The following is a 14,563-nucleotide window of genomic DNA, read 5'->3' on the forward strand; positions in this document are numbered from 1 at the left end:
GAAATGAAATGCTTTGTTTAATTGTAAAGTACTTAATAATTTTGTTTAAACTTTTTATTATAGTCTAGTTCAATTATGGAATGGAAAAATGCCATTCTGAAATGAAAAATAAAAAATGTTATATTTCTAAAGTCTCAAAAGGAAACATTTTCATGTTCTTGAACCTTGTATTTTGTTTAGAAGACTTCAGAGTGAATGTCTCAGAATTTTCAACTAATTCCTCCAAAATCTTTTTGTCATTGAAGGGTATTGCTAAATTCAAACTGACTTTGCGACTGCCTTCAGCCCACGTGCTATTTTTCTCTAAATTTCTTCTTTGTTATAAAAATAGTATTTTGCCCACCTCTAATTGATTGATAGAACATTTTCCCCTGATGACTACAAAAATTCCACATGATGAGCGACTAGCACTGAATGACCCTAAAGGGGTGAAGATGATGGCATTTTTTAGAGCCTGATACTATAAATATTCACTTACTGCGAGGTGTCCATTCATCTTTATCTTACTGTACACTACAATTAAATGCAATTCTAAAGTGACTGTCAATGCAAATAATATTTACAGTAGGTTTTATTATATTGACATTCAGTAAAGAATTAAGAATATGATTCTATCCTCTTTTAGATGGGATTTGCAAGACATCAGACTGTATAAAATCAGGTAAGAATGGAAATACATACCTTTTAAAATAATATGTACTTTTAAACAAAATTACCACCATGTAATGTTCCCATCTAACTGCAGACAAGTATGGCTCATTGAGGCATGGGATCTGCTAACCCAAATAATTTTCTTAGCATATTTCTTCTACAAATGTAAAATCTTGCTATGTGATATTGTCAGATCTTACAAAGTCAGACATCAGACATTAAGGTCTGGCTAGTTTAAGACTTAGAAACAGACTCTCCAAAGAATATCTTCAGCTTCAGAAAATCCTTTAAGTCAATCAGAAGATGGCTCTTCCCCACACCCACCTCCAAGTCAGAATTCAAGCACAGGCCATGTCTCTGAAGAAGGTACATAAAAAGAAAGTCTTGATCATTGATAGCCATTAAAGATGCCATTCTACTGGTTGAGGAGATTGAGGAGATGCAGTATTAATCTTCATGTCCAGAAAATTTCCAAGTTTTATAGTCTGACAAGCTAACTTCATCCTTCAGTAAAAACTGCATAAAAATTCTTAATTTACAACCTGGTCTAAACTCTACTAGAAGGCTACTAAAATGCATCAGAGAAATGCTGAATTTCATACTATGTATCTTCTTGTAGCAGGTAAAGTGGTAGTTATCCATGCTCTCTCCCTTTCCCCTCACCTATAGTTGTCTTATCCTTCAAGGGTCTGGACAACTTATCCTAGTTGTCTTATCCTGTTTTTTCCTCCAGATCAATTAATGCTGGTTTCCTTTTTTTGCCTAATCTACTTCTAAATGTCCCCATTCTCCTTATAACACTTCCTCCACCTCATTAATACAGACTGATCCTAGGCTCAGAAGCAGCCTCTCTCTCATTTCTCAAAAGAAAGGAGCATTTAACTGGCTGTGCCAACATATACTTCAAAGGAGCTCTGTGCCAGCTCTGCCCTGCTTTCTCCTTTCATGTCATTTTCTATGGTCAAACAGTTGACAGTTCTTCATGCCCTTGCAGCAGTCTTCTCCAAGTCAGGAGGAGAGCCCTATGTTGCCAGTGTATAATCACCTTGTTATATCTGTATACCCCTATAACAGGTCTCTTTTGATTATGTGTTTTTCTGGGAAGCTTCTGAAGATGGGACCCCTGAAATCACTCTCTTGGTGTTACTTTCTGGCAGGCATTCCTATTTTGCTTTCTCCAACCCTGTAGAATAACTTGGCCACATAGTTCACAAAGGCTGTAGCCCAGTCACAGAGGGTGGCAAGAAATCTAGAACGGAAGGTCAGAACATGGATCATTTCTCAGCACCCACACTGTGACCTCTCAGCTTACCTAGCAAACATCTTGCATTTTGTTCAGCCTTGGTAACCTCCCATCGAAAAGCACCATAAACATTCTAAGAGCTATGTGTTATCTTCATGTCAAGTGGAACTCATAACTTCTATGTAGATTCTGTAGATCATGACTGGCCCCTCTGGAAGTTAAGAGAAAAGACAGCCCTAGGAGAAGCCAGAGACCCAGTATGCCACACAGGAAAGGTGGTGAAGCGTCGTAAAGGATTTGACAGTCAACATGCAAGAAAAATGTATGTGCTTGCAAGCAGAAGTATATGTAATTTAAGTACAGTTGCTAAGGAATATGAGGTGCACAGCACCCCATGCGAGGCTTCCAAAAGGTTTTGATTCATAGGCCTCATTTAGACTTGCAGACATGTCAGAAACAGTGTAAAAAGGTCATTATATTGGTTTCCTTACTTCCGTGGGACTACTCATTTTAGGTCTCATTTTAGACAGTAGCCAAAGTAGCAAGGGTAGTTGCCCCCACACCTCAGTCCTGCTGGAGTCACCCACTGGTGAAGACCTAAGGCAGTCCATTGTCTCAGTAACTGCATGTTGTCATCAGCACAATCTAAGTATCTTACAGGGTTTATCTCAGGTGTTTATCACTGTCTTTTAGTTACACTTCCAAGGTGTTTTTCTGCCACCATGAAAGCTCATGCTGTGGTTTAAAAAATGATCAAATTAGTTATCTAATTCTATCTTGATTTTTTTTAATCTCTGAAGATGCTCATTTTCAGCTAACTATTTATGCATATCTGTTAAAAAGAAGTTCAGATAGACTATGTAATGATGAATGAACTCAAAAAGGAAAAGCAGTACAAGGTTTGGAGAACTAAGGCATAGTGTAAACTGAAGATCTAGCAAGCAGTGGCTAAATGAATTAAGCAAAATAGTTTTACTCTTTTATGCTTCTGTTAAAAGATTTAACAGCATGCAAATATTTAAGGGAATAAATAAACATTAGGACATCGATGGGGAAAAATGGCAGGCTTACAAAATTATGTAACAGGGTGAAGAAGGAGCATTTTTAAAAAATATAAATTGCTCAATCCAACAGAGATAATAATGGTGAGGCACTGGTGAGGCCGCACCTCGAATACCGTGTTCAGTTTTGGGCCCCTCACTACAAGAAGGACATTGAGGTGCTGGAGCGTGTCCAGAGAAGGGCAACGAAGCTGGTGAAGGGTCTGGAGAACAAGTCTTGTGAGGAGTGGCTGAGGAAACTGGGGCTGTTTAGCCTGGAGAAGAGGAGGCTGAGGGGAGACCTCATCGCGCTCTACAACTACCTGAAAGGAGGTTGTAGCGAGGTGGGGGTTGGTCTCTTCTCCCACGTAACTATCGATGGGATGAGAGAAATGGCCTCAAGTTGCGCGAGGGGAGGTTTAGGTTGGATATTAGGAAAAATGTCTTCACCAAAAGGGTTGTCAAGCATTGGAACAGGCTGCTCGGGGAAGTGGTGGAGTCACCATCCCTGGAGGTATTTAAAAGACTTGTAGATGTGGCGCTTAGGAACATGGTTTAGTGGTGGACTTGGCGGTGTTAGATTGACGGTTGGACTCGATGATCTTACAGGCTTTTTCCAACCGAAACAATTCTATGATTCTATGAAATATGCAATGAGAAAAAAGGGTAGATAGACTAAAATGTCCCAAAAATAGAAATGTACAGTGTGGTTCTAATTTCTCTTTTAATTTTTCATTAAATACAACTTTATTCTTTTCACACATTTATCTCATTTACTATCATCTGCCCCATATTCTACAAATTGTCTAGTTCAAACATTGAAAGAATAAGTCTAAATGAAATGGTGAGAACTCACTCTCAAAACATGTAAAATGCCAGGGTAATGCTATAAATGCATTCTATGAAAGTGTTTTCTAGTGACAAGAAAATTAGATACTTGACATCATAGAGCTTTTCTGTAATCCACATTCTGCTGTCCCTATATAGGATATGAAAACTGATCCACTGCAGACAGGGGAACTACTACTGTGAGTAACTACTACTACATGTGCAAGAACTGCACGTTCCAGCCTGGAACACATAAAATTTACAACCAGGCAAAAGATAGCTTTTGTATTTTACCAGGTGTTAATACTTGGTATTTACATACCATACTGTAAGACTCCTGGGAGGCAACCAGCGTATCTGATTAAATCATAATCTTTATGATTAACTTTTAGCTGGGGGCTATACTTCAAATAAGATCTAAACAGATGCAAAAGCAATGATGTCCAATTGGAACACTTGCTTCTGACCATATTATGATCTGTAGTATTAGTATGTGTTCTGTCTAGCAAGGGTCAATTACCAGAAGCAGCTAAAAATCTGCCTGGTCTATTAGACTGTTGTAGCAATGAAACCTTACAATGCAGGAAGCAGTTAGGATCAGGGAGCCCCCACATGAAGTTGGGATGTGCTAGCCATTACAGAACTGTCAGTTCCAAATACTGCATCTGTCTGTAAATGATTTAGAATGGATAGCTCTAAGCAAAGTTGGGAATGACCAGTTTCAATTTAAAATTGTTACTTATTAACTGAGCAAGGATTTCCATGTCCCACCGTGGTATAATGCATTTAACGTAGAAATTGCTATAGTCCGATTATGAAAAGGGGAGGCAAGTGTTGGTAAGGACGTAATCACCTAGATGACTTGTTCGATTAGGTGGTCACTAGAGTGAGTTTGTTCTTGGCTCCAGAAGCAGAACACTGTGAATCAGGAGCCCAGAATGGTTAGCTGGCATCTGCTCAGGCCTTCAGTGCTCAAAGAGCTTCAAAAATGGTTCAGAGAGTTTGTCAGAATTATATAATTTAATAACAAAATCAATTAATATTTAAAAAATGCGATGTAAAGTGCTTAAACCAGAGAAATAAACTGTATTATTGGTGTTTAATAATAATCTTACTGGGATGAATCTACAAGTTTAATATTACTTCAAATCAGGATTTCGTAACAGTTCATCTTTAATTTGGCTGCTTCTTCCAGACCATGTAGGATAATGTACAGGAAAAGTTAGACAGATAGATAAGATAGAAAGCAAGAAGTATTAACTTCGGAAAATTGTGGTCTTTCAAGAAATATAATTAGGAATAGACATTAAGTGAAATGGTAATGCCTTACACCAGAACTGACCAATACTGTGACAGTTTTTTTCAATGAATTTCAAAATTTTGCAATAGGTACAAGCTACTGAAAAAGAATAAAATGAAGATACTAACAGAATTTACAGTACATTTAATAGAGGAGCTTCAAATAAATGACCAGAAGAAAAAATGTAATGAAAATCCAATTGGTTATACACAGGGTAAAATATCACTAACTGAATGATAATGTTGTCAGGGTTTGTGAAATCCATTGCAGTGTAGCACATGAAGATACCATGTAATTTATACATTTCAGCATTTTTTGAATAAGCTGACATACTCTCTGCTAATTTTCCTGAGTTCAGACAGCTCAGACAGATGAGAATAGGGAATTTTGATCTCTCTCATATCAATTTCACCTAGGTAAGCATATTGTGTTTCTCCTATATCTTCCCCAGGTCACTGGTTGTTATGTCAGCTTATTTGTAAGCTATTAAAGCAACAACTGGCAATTAGCAGTACTACAATAAAATTAAACATTAAAAATAATTGAGATTATTACCCTGCTTAAAGCAGGGTCAACTAGAAGTTGCTCAGGATCTTGTCCAGTCTGGTTTTGATTATTTCCCAGATGGAGACTTGGCAAATTCCCTGGCAACCCATTCCAGTGTTTGACCACCCTTATAGTAAGTTTTTTCTTAAGTTCAAAAGGATATTTTTCTTTCTTACTTCTGTATGTGTCCATTGCCTCTTGTCCAAGTTTACAGGCAGAGGGGAAATTCCTTGCTCTAATAGACTGGACAGTAGGACTGGATGCTTGGCTTTCTCAAGAATGGGTAAAAAGCAAGTGTCAACTTAGTAAAACCAGTGAATTTCACAATCTCTGGCTGTTGGCATGATCCTTTATCCTTTCAAATTGAAGTCAGCCTGCCATTGACTTCAGAAGGAAAAGAATCAGGTGCTAGGCATTGTACCTATTTCCACAGTGTTTTTTATGCTACTTAAGCAGTCTAAAATTGAAAATGCGTGTGTTCATGGTTTTTTCCATCTTCCAAGCACTGGAACATTGTAAAACCATCAGATGTTGGCCTAAAATATAACACTCTTAAGCCAGATAAGACCCCAAGAAAAATGAGGCAGGGGGCAGGAAAGGCAAGTCAACATAAATACTATAGCCTGTCTATCCACCTCTCATTTCCACCAGCATAACGGACGTGGAAAATATTGAAAGTACTGGAGAAATAACTATAAATATTTGACTCACCCATGTGGGAGGAATGAACACTTGAAATCACAAGCCTCACCATTTACTAAAAATAATGTCTGAAAAATGGGAAGGATACTCAGTATCCTGGGAAATTCAGAGGTATCACTAGCTCTTGCTTGACTCCTAGCATCTCTCCTTTCTGTGAGAGACTTTGTGCTAGCATACTAGTGGTGAAAGCAATCTAGGTGGAAGAGGAATACAAAAAAGAAAAAGCACAGAAGGTTTATGAACAGCAGCTGGGAAACTGTCATCGAGGAATCAGATTTTATTAGAGAATCCCATGTCAGTGACCAGTTAAGTCTTTGACGAGACACTTCAAGAGTGTCAATAGGGATAGCAAAAGGCAGTATCAGTTCTAGAATAAAATGTGAAATAGGTCTAAAAAATCAATGTAGATTCAGGAAAGCACTAACAGGAAAACTTTCTTGACAAGAACTTAAATGGTACAACAAAGTCATTATTTTATCAAAATAGATTGGATTCAGCTGAGCCAACATCAGACTTAATTACTTAAATTACATTACAGTGGATACTTAACCTCTGATATGTCTTGTGCTTTTAATTTCTCTTTTCACCACATTTTAATACAAAGAAGTGTAAGTCAGTAAATAAACAGCTTACATTTTACTTAAAACGGAGCAACCACTCACAAGGAGTAGGAACATTAGTCAGTTTACCCATCAGTAAACACAGGCAACAGAAAAGTATATAAGTTATGGGCAGTAAAGGAATAGTAATTCATTGTTCACTGACTAGTACTTTGTTTGGTCTAGAACATTCAAGTAGGCTTGAGCCTATTCTAGACTAAAGGAAATATATTTATTACTTCTGTCTTCAGAGCCAGCAAATCTATTCATTTATTTTCTCTAAAGATTCTTTATGCCTTCATCTGTCTCATATTACAGCAGCCCGAATCCTTGAGAACATGGACACCACTGCAGAGCCTTGTAATGATTTTTACCAATATGCCTGTGGAGGATGGCTTAAGAGGAACGTCATTCCAGAAACCAGCTCCCGTTATAGTAACTTTGACATTTTAAGAGACGAACTAGAAGTTGTTTTAAAAGGTCAGTGGGGTTTATGTTTGTGGACTATATAAAGTTTCTTCTTTGGCTTACATGTTATCCTAATAATATGTGGTTGTCTAGCAAAGCTTAAAATACTACCAAATATTTCAGTTTCTTTGTGTTCGGTTCAGAACAAATCTACCACAAAGTGTTTGCTTGGAGAATGCTGTGGAAGTTATGCTGTTGTGTCTGACACTGGAGCGGAGTTGACCAGACCTGACCCTTCTGGTATCTGGACTCCGTGTGCTCATCTGCATATTACAACAACTGAAATCCGTTTTATTGCCCTCATGCACTAACAATAGCAGCCAAGCTAGGTAAGGAGGAAAGAGGTCTGCCTGTGTCCAAGTCAGCTGAAATGCTGGAAGTTGCTCTCTGGCAGCCCTATGTCCTGCATATCTGTATTTCATCAGCTAAATCCCAAAGAGCAGGCAAGCAATTTTCTAACTAGTCACATCATAAACTTACAAATGTTCCTTTTTCCACAAAATGTAATAGTGTCCAGTTGTCCATATTCCCCTTTTTCAGATGAAAATAACAGAGTCAAAGAAGTCAGTTTATACTCTAGTCATGAAACATTCTCCAAACCACTCTCTCCAGACTGAATATCCTATTTTAACTTTGCATATCTTCTGGTTTTCTCAGGTTTGCAGTTTATGAATGCCACGGTGTTCCTTAGGCTTCAGTTTCTGTGGAGCAAAGCAATTTTAAAGTAGTAATTGGAGCAATTGTAAAGTAGTGGCAAGAGTGGGCTGCCCCACAGGGGAAAGCAAGTGGGGAGCCAACTGTAACTCGAGGCAGGCAGGGACAGAGGCCTCACAGACAACGGGCTCAGTCCCACAGGACACAAACCAGAGGAGCAGAGCAGGTCCGGTGACAGTGACCAGGTTCAGCCAACCCCATAATCACCAGACAAGTCCATAGTCATGCAGCAGGTCTGAAGAGAAGTCAGCCAGGCAAGGTCAGGCTCTGCAAGGTACAAGGCCAGGTCCAGCATACCTACAAGAGCAATGGGCAAGGACCGTGGGCAAGAGGCTGACCTGGACTGCTGCTCCTGAGCCAACAGGCATAGGGTGCACAAGTGGAGGCACCAGATGAGGCTTCTCATGGCTCTTTCGTACAATTTAGCTGTTTTCATACAAGTAATATGATCCATACAGCTGCACCATACCAAAACAGACCTTGAACACAAACAGCTAAACTCCTGGCTGCAGTGAAGAGATTACAGATTAGAATTACAGGAAAAGATGGTTACAGGCTGGTTATGGCAGTTAGAGCCTGCTAGTACACTTAGGGCCCTGACAGCAATTCTCTTCACATAATAGCTTGGTCACCTAAAAACTGTCCCTGAAAAGTCAGAGCATTTGTATTTCGCCAAGGATGATCCACAGAGTATCTACCTGACTCCTTTATGATCAATATATTAACACAGACTGATAGAATTGCAAGCCATATAATCTCCAGAGCTTTTTCCCCTCGGCTTTTGAAAGGCAAAGCTTCCCTGGAATTTGAGATGGACAGGGAGCACTTATCATCCACCCTCTGGTCCTCAGGATGGTATCCTCTGTGGTTCCTTCAGTATCTTTCCAATAAAGATCAGATATTAACATATATTTGCTGTCTATGTGTTTCAGATGTCCTCGACACACCAAGCAGTGATGATATAACAGCAGTGCAGAAGGCAAAAACTCTGTACAGATCGTGCATAAATGAAAGTAAGTATTTCCTGAATTTATTGCATATAGGATATATAAATATCGTCCAAAGAATCCTATCGTCACAGTCAGCTATACGTGTATCCTCCTAGTTTCTGTGCATAATTTTTTAGAAATTCTTCATGAAAACTAAAATGTATCCATTCTATAAAGTCAAATAAGAATGCCAGTAGTAAAATTAGTACTGTTTCTCCTGGTTTACTTGCTTTGATATTTTAGGTGAGATTACATTACTCTTCAGTTACAGTTTGCTGCAGATACTTAATCTCAAATCCTTTCAGTTAAATGTGAGTTAACTTATTTTGTAGAAATTATCAGGGGTGAGGTGGAAAATAATTGGCATACCAGGCTTCTAGAAAGACAGGGAGATCATTTATTTCAAGAATTTGAGCTAGATGCTGCCACTAGAATGAAGCAGTAAAACAGTTAGCAGTGCTCCCTAAATCACATGTTTTTATATTTTCTATAATGTTATTAATACTTCTCAAAACTGTGATTTCAAGCGATCTGCAGAGTGAAAATACAATAGTTCTTCAATGTCATGGTCGCAAGGATTTGCATATGCTGTTTGCCGTCATGACTGAAACAGGTTTTTAAAATTAAATGTTAAAGCACAGTCATACATCAGAGCATACTCCTATTGTGGTGATGGTGAAAACATATTTCTCAGCTTCATTATTCTGAACTCATTATAATAGTATAACATTTGTGTGTTTTAAAATGTCATGGTAACTCATTTTGTTTTTCCAAAAGCTACCATTGATAGCAGAGGTGGAAGTCCTTTAATCAGTTTATTGCCAAATGTATCTGACTGGCCTGTAGCGACAGCCAACTGGGATTCTTCCTATGGTAAGCTAATCTGTTTTTATTTCCTTCTCAGTTAAAATTTCTAAGTTATTTCATTGCTTATGAAAAATAGAGACCGAGTATACCTTTCATTTTCTTAGGTACTGCTTGGACAGCTGAGACAGCTATTGCACAGCTGAACTCCAGATACGGGAAAAAGGTCCTTATTAATTTTTTTGTTGGCACAGATGATAAAAATTCCACAGCACATATCATTCATGTAAGTCTCTCTGGGTGGCATTGCCTTGTTGATCATAAAAGTGCAGCAAAATAACTAGAAGCATAGACGTAAATGTTAACCAGGAGAAACATTAGTGATTTGAATTTTACCAGAGTAAGTTGTAGATGAGTTTGTGGATCTATGTAGTTTTCAAACTTAAATTACCAGTTTCACAGTGTACTGTCCATTCTTAAAGTTAACATCTTTATTCTGTGCACTCATGCACTGTTATTCTCAGTGAGATGAGAATAACAGAGACATATATAGACATACAGACAATTTATGTGTACACTGGACAGAAGACAGACATGATCTACTTACATATGCATGCAAGCAAATAAGTAAACATGATTCCCTTACCATGCACTTCAGGCAGAAAGCTCTGTCACTGAAAACCTGGGCTACGATCCCAATGGCAGAAAGCCCACAAAGGGGGTTGTGTTTTTACAAGGTATTCAGATGCCAAAGTACTAACGGGACCTGCAGTCAGCTGGCACAGATATGAAAGTGGCTGAGAACATTTGCATAAGGAGTATGTCGAGAGTGCCCTGCCTGTAAATATAAGATGATCTCTGAAAATGGAAAATCCAGAGGAAGACAGTATTACATATGGTGAATCTTCACCAGCTACTCCTGAGATGCAACAGTTGCAAGAGCAAAGGTCTAATCTTTCTTGTCAATGGGTGGAGAGATCCTTGACTACATCGCATGTATGAATTTCAAATATGCAGTAACTGCCTTGCTTGTCTGTGGACTATTTTGTCTTCTTTACATCCACTGTTTTCACACTGGTTACGTGTAGCATGCATTGTTCAGCAACAGAAAAAAAAAAAGACTGAAAAGAAGGACAAAAAGTATAAGGAGAGTGAAAAGAATTAAAGGAGGGCAACAGGATGAGAAACTCCGCTTTGGCCAGAAGATAATTTGGCAAGAGTGAGGCATGAGCTTCACTTGACAAAGAATAGTACAATGCTAAGCCATTTTGTCCTTAAGCACTTTTTAAATTTTGTTTGAATTTACAGATTGATCAGCCTGGGCTTGGCCTGCCTTCTCGTGACTACTACGAATGCACTGGTGCATACAAAGAGGTAAGATGAAGCTGACAGATCACTGATTACATTTTAGAAGTTTTAGCTTATATTTTCAAGGCAGACATATCTTCAAGAATGGAGATAGGCAAAGAGCAGGAACAGTCCTTCCCCAAAGAGATTCCAATAGTGCCCTTGGAAACATCACTGGGAGAATTGGGGAAACTGGAATTAGAAAGGTAATAATGATGAGTATTTGAACAAGGTTGATCTGCAGGTGAGAATAGCATGTGTGACAGACTGGAGAAAGAAGTTCTAACATGGTTAAGTGTGCAAGAAGGCAAGAGAGCCAAAAGGGAAATGAAGAGGATATAGAGAAATTAGATTAAGGGCAAGTAGAAATAAGTTAGCTAAGAATGGGAGGGAGTGTCCTGAAGATGAGGTGTTATAATATTATGCCATAAATGTTAGTGACCTAGTTTGATCTTCCTGGCTGCACTAGGAGCCAAGAGGTTCTTGTCTAGACCCCAGTTGCCAGTACGTACCAATTGTCTCTGCACTGGATGAGAAGACTGCACATTCCTCTGGCATCACTACCTGTCTCCCTTCCTGTTTCCCCTTCCCTTCTCTTCCATTCTCTTGTAATCACTGAACATACATGTGAAAGAAAAGAAAAGTAGTCGCTTTTCCACACAATTCCTGTATGATTATGCAAGTCAGAAGAGGAACTGCTACTTGACTTTTTAGGACCTCTTGGAAGGAAATAAACATGACAAAATTTAGCTTTGTTACACAGCTTCTGCCAGGCTTCACAGCTGAGTCAAGAGGTACCTTGTAACTGTCAAAGTTGTATTAAGATACAATATGAGTGGTTATGGATCACCCCTGTTCTGTCACTACAAAAAGGATGCCATTTCTGAACTGTGATCGACTGGCATCGACTGGCAAGTGCTGCAGGTGTTACTGGAGCCCAGGTGGACTAATCATATCACTAATGGGCTTAGAAAGAAAAAAAAGAACCATTCAGAACCAAAGACACACATTTCTGCATGAAAGATCGGAAAAGATTACAGTCCCCTAAGTCAACTGCTGAATGAAAATGCAGCAGCTAAAGTATGTGATACCATAGAAATTGCTTCAAATACCTTCATGTTTAGTTATTATTCGTACGCATTTTCATTAACCTGTTAGCACTGACACTGTGTTTCCCTCGCTGCTAATCTTGGATGTGCTTTAAGTCCTTGACAGCTGAAGTATATGTATTTGCTGAAGTCATGTGGCAGCTGAAACTGCTACCACAGTAACCTTTAATTAGACCATTTTCTTCTGTGTAATTAAATGCAGAAGCAATGAGAAAGCATACAAAACGTTTCGATTTTGTAGGTATTTTGCTGACATGCTAACAGTTAATACTCTAATACTGATTACATTTAATTACAGATCATATGCTAGTAAAGACAATCGTTACCATATTAACTGTCAGTTACATTATTATCATATGTCTTATGGCCTCTAGGAGCTGGCTCACGTATCACAATTTGCTCCCTTCCTTGTATTACGTTGACTGCAGCACTAAAAGACAATTCCCGTTCTAATTTCTGACCTACCAGAAAGTATCATACTACTTTCCACTGCTGGAAAATAGAGGAGGAAGTATTTAAAAAAACCCGCAGATTTATCACTGAAAGGCAGATTCATAATATTCTTAACAAGCATGAGTACTTCAAGCTAGAGACGTTCCTCCTTTCAATCTCTGCACTCTGATAGCAGCCTTTTCTTGGCTCTGTTTCCTGCTGTGTCATTCTACTCTTTGAGCTGTATGTAGCACACAAGGTATCTGCCTCCTGCACTTTAACCTCTGGCTTTGTCAGGACTTCCCACCACAAAGCTACAAGTGGAATCTGTGAACAAGATATTTTAAAAATCTTTTTCTCTTGTAAAATATATGACTCCTCTGCATCAGCGGTGCATCCTACTGCCTTAGGAGCTGAACATACCAAAATATTTCTATTAATAAAGTTGATGACATGCACACCTTATTAATCCTAGGTTTTATCACTGTTTTAGTAGATTATGCTATTTTGCAAAAAATAGATTTATTATTAGATAGCTAATTTAATATGTATTTTTATATGCATTTAAAAAGCATATTGAAAACAGCATTTCTGTTGATAGAAAAATGAATGTGGCTTAAAGAGGAATTAGAATAATATTAAGTTCCTTAAAATGTAATGAGATCTGTAGATATTTGACAGTGTAACATTTAAGAGAATATACTTCCGTATTTCCATTCTTATCCTTGGTGAATTTCGATATGTTACATTTAATATATACTATATTACCTATAGCACATCTAAGTATACTAAATTTAGATACAGCAACATGATTTCTAAATGTTCCAGGAAGCAATGGAGAAGGTACACTGCTTCTGGGAGTAATTTTCCCACAATGCTAATTCAACACAGTCCATCAGCATTTCTCTCGGTTTTATGTTTCTGGGAACATTGCTCTTTGGAAGCAGTATTTTTGGAAGTTGTAATTAAAGTGAGCTAGAAAAAACACGGATGATGGCTTAAATATGGACGTACAAATGTCTCATTTTAAATAATGAAAACACAGTGTAGTATTTGAGACTGTTTAGCTTTGAACAGTGCTACAAATTACACAGCAATTTTCCATGAGGGAATTTTCAAAGTTAATTTCTATTTGTGATCTGACAGTATGTCAGGATAAATTACTATTAAACTACTTAAGAAAGGGATGAAGAACTGTAGTTCATAAAAATGGAGATGAAATCTTGAAGATAATCAAGGTATGCTATACTTCGAAGAGCTTTGTCTTTAAAATGTTTGTATTTTTTCCTGCAGGCATGTTCTGCCTATGTTGATTTCATGATTTCTGTAGCTAAACTAATCCTACAAGAAAGAAATATTTCTTTCAATGAGAGCAAGATTTCTGAACAAATGAAAAGAGTTATGGACCTGGAGAAAGAAATTGCCAATGTAAGAAAAATATTTTTAAAGTATCCTTTAAATAACTGACTTTTTTCTTAATACCTAAGAAAGCTAACTGTAAGCTGAGTTATTAAGTTACTTGCTAATGTTATTTTGTGGGACCAAAAGCTGACCAAAAATGCATGGGACTTGGAACACCTAAGAGGAACACATAATAAGACAGACATGCCTTCTAACGAGTAGGGGAAAATATTTGAGTTAGCTGTTTTCCAAACAGCAAAATGTTTTATATCCTAATCTGTTCACAGAAGCCCTTCAAGAGAAGAAAGAGAGAGCAAGAGAGAGTTTCTGTTGGTTTCTGTTTAGTCTGTTTTGGAAAGTGAGTTTTGGGAGATGCTTTCGGGCCTCTTC

General features: G+C 38.0%; 1 protein-coding gene across 1 annotated transcript in view; it reads left to right on the plus strand.

Moving 5' to 3' along the window:
- Positions 1 to 14,563, plus strand: part of MME (membrane metallo-endopeptidase) — a 44,907-nt gene that overhangs the window by 974 nt on the left and 29,370 nt on the right. The window contains exons 2-8 of the mRNA XM_009577847.1: positions 626 to 661; positions 7,228 to 7,389; positions 9,024 to 9,104; positions 9,858 to 9,953; positions 10,052 to 10,170; positions 11,193 to 11,258; positions 14,066 to 14,200. Coding sequence (XP_009576142.1) covers positions 626 to 661; positions 7,228 to 7,389; positions 9,024 to 9,104; positions 9,858 to 9,953; positions 10,052 to 10,170; positions 11,193 to 11,258; positions 14,066 to 14,200 — 695 coding nt within the window. The remainder of the gene's footprint in view (positions 1 to 625; positions 662 to 7,227; positions 7,390 to 9,023; positions 9,105 to 9,857; positions 9,954 to 10,051; positions 10,171 to 11,192; positions 11,259 to 14,065; positions 14,201 to 14,563) is intronic.

The sequence above is a fragment of the Fulmarus glacialis genome, unplaced genomic scaffold (assembly GCF_000690835.1).
Source record: "Fulmarus glacialis isolate BGI_N327 unplaced genomic scaffold, ASM69083v1 scaffold10335, whole genome shotgun sequence".
In the NCBI taxonomy this organism is placed as follows: Eukaryota; Metazoa; Chordata; class Aves; order Procellariiformes; family Procellariidae; genus Fulmarus; species Fulmarus glacialis.